The sequence below is a fragment of the Piliocolobus tephrosceles genome, chromosome 5 (assembly GCF_002776525.5).
Source record: "Piliocolobus tephrosceles isolate RC106 chromosome 5, ASM277652v3, whole genome shotgun sequence".
Lineage (NCBI taxonomy): Eukaryota > Metazoa > Chordata > Mammalia > Primates > Cercopithecidae > Piliocolobus > Piliocolobus tephrosceles.
The window spans coordinates 125,933,267-125,943,019 of record NC_045438.1 but is presented as its reverse complement, the minus strand read 5'-3'; the positions used below and the strand labels follow the sequence as shown (position 1 = coordinate 125,943,019).

The 9,753-nt window shown below is 46.9% G+C and overlaps 1 protein-coding gene across 1 annotated transcript; it reads right to left on the bottom strand.

Moving 5' to 3' along the window:
- C5H6orf226 (chromosome 5 C6orf226 homolog) lies at positions 1–597 on the bottom strand. Its single transcript, XM_023212836.3, has one exon. It carries the CDS (start codon positions 534–536, stop codon positions 249–251), a length of 288 nt encoding a protein of 95 aa, XP_023068604.3. The 5' UTR covers positions 537–597; the 3' UTR covers positions 1–248.
- Positions 598–9,753: the final 9,156 nt, after the last annotated feature.

Here is a 9,753-nt window from a genome sequence, read left to right as displayed (position 1 = left end):
TTACATCATAAAACCTTTTATTATATATTTTATTACATATAAGGACTGAAACAGGATTTTTCTTAACTGTATCATGGTCCAGAAATGCAAATGCAAAACCCCCATAGTGGCTGCAGGAGCAAGTCCAGTTGAGACAGGTCAGGACCAAAGCATAAAAGATAAGTAACTGAATGGCATGCGGGGTCCTGTAGCCACGCCCTCCAGATAGCCGCCGCAAAGGACCTGGAACCTCAGGAGCCCGCTGTATGTCATGAAGAAGGTGCAGTCGCTGCCTCAGCCAAGCCAGGCTCCGCCGGGGCCGTTCCTATCCTGAGGGTCGGAGGAGGAAGGGACTCAGCCAGTGCCGCGGCCTCCCAGGGCTTGGGCCTCCGCGGGAGCCGGGACGCTGTGGGTTCGCCGTGTATCGCCGCGATGTGGCGTCTCTCCAGACCCGGGAGCTCCCCGCCCTGCTGGACCAGCTGCAGGAGCTGCGCCAGGGTAACCGAAGCCGAGGCCGGGGCCGGGGCCGAGGAGCGGGGACTGCGAGGACGCTCCATGTCGGGTCGCGCAGCCTGAGCCGCCTGCAGTTCGGGGAAGCGAGCACTTCCTGGCGGAATGGGTGCAACCACCACGGGGGACGGGGGAAGGAAAGGGAGGCTGTAGACCGTACCAAGCCGGCCCAGAACTGGGGGAGACTTGAGAACTCTGATCAGCGCCCTGCAGAAACGCTTTAGAAGCGTCCACGATTTAGCCAAACCAAAGTGCCCAACGTACCCGCCAAAGAAGGGTCGGACGCGCCAAAACTTAAAGGCTAGCATAGGACAGAACATGCCTGCGGACGCGCCGCTGCGGGCAAAAAGACCCATACATGCATAGGCACCGCGCACATACCCGTTTTCCTGCACAACCACGGGAGCGCATGCAAGGATTCCGATACAACGCATGGCGGAGGACAATCCCCATCCTAGGCTCCGCAGCACGGGACAAAGCCTAACTGCAGAGTTGTTCCCAGGGGCTTCAGGAGTGACACCGCCACCAAGTCACGCCACTCTTTTAGTTATTATTATTGTTTTGTTTTGTATTGTGTTGTGTTGTTTTAGACGGAGTCTCACGGTCTGTCGCCCAGGCCGGAGTGCAGCGGCGAGATCTCAGCGCACTGCAACCTCCTCCTCCTGGGTTCAAGCACTCCTCAGGGTCCCTAGTGCCTCAGCCTCCCTAGTAGTTGGGGGTACAGGTATATGCCACCAAGCCCAGCTAATTTTTGTATTTTTAGTAGAGATAGGGGTTCGCCATGTTGGCTAGGCTGGTCTCGAACTCCTGACCTCAAGTGATCCACCCGCCTCGGCCTTCCAAAGTGCTGGGATTACAGATGTGAGCCACTGCACCCAGCCAGAGCCTCACCACTCTCTTCACACATCCTGCCATCCTTCAATTCTTGGTGGTCCCAGAGAAGATAGAAGGTGAAGGCAGGTCAGATGTGCTACAGCTGCTCTGACTGCTCGGAAAGTCAGGTTTTTAAATTATCAAAAGTGGCCAGGCACGGTGGCTCACACCTGTAATCCCAGCACTTTGGGGGGCCAAGGCAGGTGGATCTCGAGGTCAGGAGTTCGAGACCAGCCTGACCAACATGGTGCAACCCCCGTCTCTACTAAAAATACAAAAATTAGCCGGGCATGGTGGCACACACCTGTAATCCCAGCTACTCAGGAGGCTGAGGCAGGAGAATCGCTTGAACCCAGGAAGCGGAGGTTACAGTGAGCTGAGTTTGCGCCACTGCACTCTACCCTCGGCGACAAAGCAAGACTCCGTCTCAAAAAAATAAAAAGTATCAAAAGCTAGACTGATCTGGTGAACATCACCTTAATCAAAGAATCAAAGCTTAATGGCCAGGCGTGGTGGCTCACACCTGTAATCCCAGCACTTTGGGAGGCAGGCGGATCATGAGGTCAGGAGATCAAGACCATCCTGACCAACACAGTGAAACCCCATCTCTACTGAAAATACAAAACATTAGCCGGACGTGGTGGTAGGCGCCTTTAGTACCAGCTACTCGGGAGCCTGAGGCAGGAGAATGGTGTGAACCCGGGAGGCGGAGCTTGCAGTGAGCCAAGATCATGCCACTGCACCCCAGCCCGGGCGACAGAGTGAGACTCCGTCTCAAAAAAAAAAAAAAAAAAAAATTAAAAAAAAAGAAGATAAAGAAAAAGCTAAGAACTACCCCAGATTAAAGGAGACATAAAAAATAAATACAGGCCAGATACAGTGGCTCATGTCTTAAATCCTAGCACTTTGGGAGGCTGAGGTGGGCAGATTGCTTGAGTTCAGGAATTCAAGACCAGCCTGGGCAATATAGCAAAACCCCATCTCTACTAAAAATACACACACACACACACGCACACACACAAATAGCCGAGCATGGTGGTGGGCACCTGTAGTCCCAGCTATTCCGGAGGCAGTAGTTGAAGAATCGCTTGAACATGGGGAGGTGGAGGTTGCAGTGAGCTGTGATTGCCCGCACTTCAGACTGGGAGACAGAGTGAAACTGTGTCTCCAAAAATAAAATATAAATAAATACAATGAGTGATCCTGGATTAGATGCAAGATTGTGTAGGGGAGATCAGCTCTAAAGGACATTTTACCCATGGGAAAATTTGAATATGATCCATATATTAGATGATAGCGATATATCAATGTTGAATTTATCAAGTGTGATAATTGTGGTTATGTGCGGGAATTACCTTGTTCATAGGAGATACATTCTGAAGTATTTAGAGGTGAAGTGTCATGATGACAGAGAGAAAACAAATGTGGCAAAATTGTTAAGAATTAGTGAATCCACATGAGGGTTTGAAAGTTGTTAAAATAAAAAGTTGGGGTAGGCCGGGTGCAGTGGCTCATGCCTATAATCCCAGAACTTTGAGAGAGGCCAAGGCAGGAGGATCACTTGAACCCAGTGTCTGGACGGAGGGAGAGGGAAACAAAGAACAAAGGTGACTAAGATGGCTCACTTCCGGGTTCTTCATCACCAACTTTTCCCGCGTGCGCGAAAATGTAGCCGGTGCCCGGGAAGGTGCAGATCAACCGGGCATGCGCCAGGTGAGGTCAATCCGAAGAGACCAAGATTTACCTGGCCGCACCTAGGGAACGCCCCCCAACACGCCCGTGTCCCGCCTATTGCCCTCCCACTCCCAGAAAAGCTGCTCCCGGGCAGGTGCGCGGTGCGAACTTCCTCGGCCCCTCCTCATACGTGGGACCCAGGAACCTCGTCCGAGAATGCCGGAGCGACTTCCTCGGCCTCTGCTGCCGGAGACCGGTGAACCTCGCTTCCTCTTTCTTTACATTGGCTACGTAATAAAGTTTCCTTTTTACCTTGCCTACTTGCCTTTTCTCTGGCGCCGGCTCTAGTGGTCACTTAAAGCAAATCACCCAGGAGTTCAAGACCAACCTGGGCAACATAGTGGGACCTCCAAAAAACAAAAATTAGCTGGATGTGGTGGCACACACCTGTAGTTCCAGCTACTTGGAAGGCTGAGGCTGGAGGATCACTTGAGCCCAGGAGGTTGAGTCTGCAGTGAGCCAAGATTGTTCCACTGCACTCTAGCCTGGGCAACAGAGACTCTGTCAAAAAAAAAAAAAGAAAAGTTGGGGTTGGGAGCACTTGGTAAGAGCTTGAGAGGCCAGCCTGGAGGAAACTGACCATATTGAGTGTTGTATAATAAAGAATTTTGGGCCGGGCGCGGTGGCTCAAGCCTGTAATCCCAGCACTTTGGGAGGCCAAGACAGGCGGATCACGAGGTCAGGAGTTCGAGACCATCCTGGCTAACACGGTGAAACCCTGTCTCTACTAAAAAAATACAAAAAGCTAGCCGGGCGAGGTGGCTGGTGCAGGTAGTCCCAGCTACTCGGGAGGCTGAGGCAGGAGAATGGCGTAAACCCGGGAGGCAGAGCTTGCAGTGAGCTGAGATCCGGCCACTGCACTCCAGCCCGGGCGACAGAGTGAGACTCCATCTCAAAAAAAAAAAAGAATTTTGAAGGAGTGGCCTGCCCCCCCCCCCCACACCTGTGGGTATTTCTCGTCAGGTGGGACAAGAGACTGACGAAAGAAATAAGGCACAGAGACAAAGTATAGAGAAAGAACAGTGGGCCCACGAGACCGGCACTCAGCATATGGAGGACGTCCACCGGCCCCGGTCTCTGAGTTCCATCAGTATTTATTGATTATTATTTTTACTATCTCAGCAAGGGGAATGCAACAGGAGAACAGGGTGATAGTGGGGAGAAGGTCAGCAAGAAAACATGTGAGCAAAGGAATCTGTGTCACAAATAAGTTCAAGGGAAGCTACTATGCCTGGATGTGCACATAGGCCAGATTTATGCTTCTCTCCACCCAAACATCTCAGTGTAGTAAAGAATAACAGAGCAGCATTGCTGCCAGCATATCTCACCTCCAGCCACAGGGCAGTTTTCTCCTATCTCAGAATAGAACGAATGTACAATCGGGTTTTATACCGAGCATTCCCAGGGGCATGCAGGAGATAGAAGCCTTCCTCTTATCTCAACAGCACGAGGCCTTCCTCTTTTACTAATCCTCCTCAGCACAGACCCTACACGGGTGTCGGGCTGGGGGACGGTCAGGTCTTTCCCGTCCCACGAGGCCATATCTCAGGCTGTCTCAGTGGGGAGAAATCTTGGACAATACCCGGCTTTCCTGGGCAGAGGTCCCTGTGGTTTTCTGCAGTGCATTGTGCTCCCAGTTAATCGAGAACGGAGAATGGCAATGACTTTTACCAAGCATACTGCCTGCAAACATATTGTTAACAAGGCACATCCTGCACAGCCCTAGATCCCTTAAACCTTGATTCCATACAACGCATGTTTCTGTGAGCACAAGGTTGGGGCTAAAGTTACAGATTAACAGCATCTCAAGGCAAAACAATTGTTCAGGGTACAGATCAAAATGGAGTTTCTTATGGCTTCCTTTTCTACAAAGACACAGTAACAGTCTGATCTCTCTTTATTTTCCCTACATATCCCCCTTTTCTTTTTGACAAAACCACCATCATCATTATGGCCCATTCTCGCTGGTCGCTGTCTCTTCTGAGCTGCTGGATGTACCTGTAGACTAACAACGGACAGAACAGGCATACAAGGATTAATATGAAATTTGCAATAGTGGAACTTCTGATGGTTTTTACCCAAGTGACGGGGTTAAGATTTGTGAGGTCATCAGTAGCTTTCACGATTGCCTCAGTTCCTGGCACCAAATTTAAATTGGCTTTCGATGCCTCAAAAATTTGTTCTTTTAATTTTGAAATATCTAAAGTAAGATTATCTTCTCTTCCTTGTAGTTGGTGTCTAACCATGTCCCAGTGATGCTCAGACTCATTATAGGCTCAGGGTGTAATACAAAAATCTGACGTATTCCAGTCACACTGTAACTGAAAAAGATATCCCAAGCTCATGAGCCTATTTCCCATCCAAATGACAGTTTGTCTAAGATCATTAATTTGGTTTGTCAATTTTTGATTTATTTACGTCTGAGAATTCCACAATTTTGAAGAATTCTTTTTTTTTTTTTTTTTTTTTTTGAGACGGAGTCTCACTGTGTCACCCAGGCTGGAGTGCAGTGGCCGGATCTCAGCTCACTGCAAGCTCCGCCTCCGGGGTTTATGCCATTCTCCTGCCTCAGCCTCCCGAGTAGCTGGGACTACAGGCGCCCGCCACCTCGCCCAGCTAGTTTTTTGTATTTTTTAGTAGAGACGGGGTTTCACCGTGTTAGCCAAGATGGTCTCGATCTCCTGACCTCGTGATCCGCCCGTCTTGGCCTCCCAAAGTGCTGGGATTACAGGCTTGAGCCACCGCGCCCGGCCAAGAATTCTTTACATATTCTGCAGTTTGAACAGAGGAGTGCAAAGTAATTCCAGCAGCTGCAGCAGTAGCTGTGACTGCAATAAGGCCCATAATCCCTGCAATTAAAGTAAAAATGAATCTTTTGGATCTCGTTAGAATTCCTTTTAATACTTCCGTTAAAATATGGATGGATGGCAAAGCCTCCCACGGTCGGTCCAAGGACACTGGGATCCACACGCCCTCTCTTGCCCTCACTCACAGAATACGGTGCTGCCAATTAAAAATCGAATCAAGGCAAGTAAACAATCAACAATTTTCACAGGTTATAGTTTGGGAATCTGGTTTAATAACTATGTTTTCTACAACTAGCATATAAGGGGGTTTTACACAACTTTGTAAAGGAATTGTCAGATTGGAATTTAGGTTGGTAGTATAATATGGCTTATGATTTCTTGTTTCTATAGCTTGATTTCCAGACCAAATTCTAATGTGGTGCAAGGCCACAGTAAGCTTCCATAATTTTGGATGTTTAGGACCAGTAACGGGACTAACTAACTTTGGTCGAGGTAATGAAATTCCCTTTTCACCCCATTTCCATGGATAGGGTGATTGTAACCTTCTATAAACCTGGTCCAGCCTTTCATTTTTTTTTTTTTTTTTTTTTTTTTTTTTTTTTTTTTTTGAGACGGAGTCTCGCTCTGTCGCCCAGGCTGGAGTGCAGTGGCCGGATCTCAGCTCAATGCAAGCTCCGCCTCCCGGGTTCACGCCATTCTTCTGCCTCAGCCTCCCGAGTAGCTGGGACTACAGGCGCCCGCCACCTCGCCCAACTAGTTTTTTGTATTTTTTAGTAGAGACGGGGTTTCACCGTGTTAGCCAGGATGGTCTCGATCTCCTGACCTCGTGATCCGCCCGTCTCGGCCTCCCAAAGTGCTGGGATTACAGGCTTGAGCCACCACGCCCGGCCCTGGTCCAGCCTTTCAATTAAATCACTATCATAGGCCAGATTAATGGGCCAGATGGATGGGGCCTGTGAACATGAGTGAGTCTGGCCGGTACAATGATAATATAATTGGCCTCAAGAGGCCCAGTTCCAAATTCATTGTTTTGTAATACCACTGCAGTATCAGCCACACATTCTTCCCAAACTAAGGCTTCTGGGCTTTTTGATTCTTTGGGAATTTCCTTGGGGCAAGGCTTCCCCTTAGGCCTAGATTTTAATGATCTTTGATAAGAAGGGTCCTATAAATTATTTATCTGTGACCCTAGTGACATTCCCCTTACCATGTGATAAGTAAATCTACTGGTGGCACTGACAGTAGGTACTTCTACCAACCAATTTTGGGTTGTAGGTATTAAACATCCTGGTGCAGGCCGGGTGCAGTGGCTCACGCCTGTAATCCCAGCACTTTGGGAGGCCGAGGCGGGTGGATCACCTGAGGTCGGGAGTTCGAGACCAGCCTGACCAACATGGAGAAACCCCGTCTCTACTAAAAATACAAAATTAGCTGGGCCTGGTGGCACATGCCTGTAATCCCAGCTACTAGGGAGGCTGAGGCAGGAGAATTGCTTGAACCTGGGAGGTGAAGGTTGCGGTGAGCCAAGATTGTGCCACTGCACTCCAGCCTGGGCAATGGAGTGAGACTCCAGCTCAAAAAATAAAAAAAAAAAATAAAAATAAATAAACATCCTGGTGCCTTCCCTAGGCAAATAGGAGGATAATGATACCCAATGGAAACATTTATCATCATTCCTTGTTTAGGTTGGGCAGGGCAATGATCATCTGTGGGGCCTGGTACCCATGCACTATTATTAACATACACTTCAATAGAATTATCCATCCATGTGACTAACTGAATTAAGGGCAGGAAAGGCACATAGGCCCAGTGAGTATAATTAGTTGCAGCTGCTCCTGCAGACATGGGGAGACTTAGCACCGTTGATACAATCATCAAAGCTGCAAGCAGCATATTCTCTGAAGTTCGTGTTACCCTTGTGTTCTTTAGGCTTTTTTTAGCTAACTGTGTCAGCTTCTTTAACTGGGCCCAAGTCGGCAGCTCCGCTTCCTTGGTGCATGGCAACTTCATCTGTTCTTCTGATATCACCATTTTGTTTACCTGGAGAGTCGATGATGCTCCATTGCAGGTTTTCTGTCTCCGCAGAGGCGCTTTTCTTTGCATCTCTAAAGGGTTCATTGTAGAACTTTAAATGTCTAGTGGGTATCCAAACAGGAAGCTGATTTTCTCCTGGTGAAACACAAGCAAAGCCTCTCTCCCATGTTATCACCGTCCCTATTTCCCATGTCTTATTTTTGTTATCTTTCCACCAAATCAGTTTTCCTTCTTGTGGGCTGTTCTTTTTACCAGTAAAATGTTGTTCTGCAGAAGTAATGGTCTGATTTCTATAAATGTTTAAAAAATTTAAAGTCTAAAATGCTAGATTAAGTTGCATCTGGGGAGTGTTATACTCCTTACTGTCTTTTTCCTTTTTTTGTTTAACCAGTTGAGCCTTGAGTGTTCTATTAGTTTTTTCAATTACGGCCTGTCCTTGGGAATTGTAGGGGATTCCTGTTGTATGTGTAATTTTCCATTGATTTAAGACTTTTTGAAATGTTTTACTATAGTATCCTGGCCCATTATCCATTTTAATTTTTTTTGGAACTCCCATGACAGCAAAACAAGATAATAAATGTCTTTTAACATGTGAAGTACTTTCTCCTGTCTGGTAGGTTGCCCATACAAAATATGAATAAGTATCAACTGTCACAAGGACAAATGACAGTTTTCCAAATGAAGGCACATGTATGACATCCATTTGCCATAACGCATTATGACATACACCTCTGGGATTAACTCCTGCCTCCTGAGTGGGCAGGTGTAGGACTTGACACTGAGTGCAATGTTGTACAGTATTTTTTGCCTGTTCCCATGTAATACCAAATTTATTTTTTAGTCCTGTTGCATTTACATGGGTCCAGGCATGGAGTTCTTGTGTTTCCATGAATGCAGATGATACCAGCAAGTCAGCTTGTTCATTTGTTTTAGTTAAGGCCCTGGTAAACTAGTATGTGCTCGGATATGAGTGATATAAAATGGGAAATTTCTTTTTCTTACAGTTAGTTGTAACACATTAAACAGCTGGTTTAACTGATCATCTATACCATATTTGATTAGGGCTGTCTCAACATCCTTTGTAGCCTATACTACATCTGTAGAATCTGATACAATGTTAACAGGCTGATTAAAATCTTGTAACACTGTAATGACAGCAACCAACTCGGCTCTTAGAGCCAAGTGATATTGAGTTTCAATGACTCGTTCTTTTGGCCTGGTGTAAGCCCTTTTCCACTGCTGGAACCATCAGTAAACACTGTCAGAGCATTTTCTAAAGGTTTATGTCTGGTAATTTTAGATAAAATCCAAGTAGTCAATTTTAAAAACTGGAAGATTTTTGGTTTGGGTTAATGATTGTCAATAATTTCCACAAAATCAGCAAGACCAATCTGTCATGTACCAGAATTGATAAAGGCTTGTCTAACCTGTTCCTTGTTTAAAGGAACAATGATTTTATCTGGGTCACTTCCACACAGTTTTATTATTCTTAATCTTGCCTGACCAATTAATGTAGCCATTTGATCCAAGTACAATGTAAAAGTCTTAATCGTACTATGAGGAAGGAAGGACCACTCCACAAGATCTGTGTTTTGAACAATAATGCCTGTTGGAGAATGTGCAGTAGCAAAAATCATAAGTTGGAGTGGGGCTAAGTGATCTATTCTATTTACTTGTGCTGACCGAATTTTTTTCTTCAACTATTTCAATTTCTTTAGCTGCCTCTGGAGTTAATGTTCTTTTACTGTTCAATTCTGGATCCCCTCTTAAGATAGAGAACAAGGCCGGGCGCGGTGGCTCACGCCTGTAATCCCAG

What these genes read in the sequence shown, in the direction of transcription:
- C5H6orf226 (XM_023212836.3), bottom strand. Translation starts at nt 536, where the DNA reads ATGGAGCGTCCTCGCAGTCCCCGCTCCTCGGCCCCGGCCCCGGCCTCG.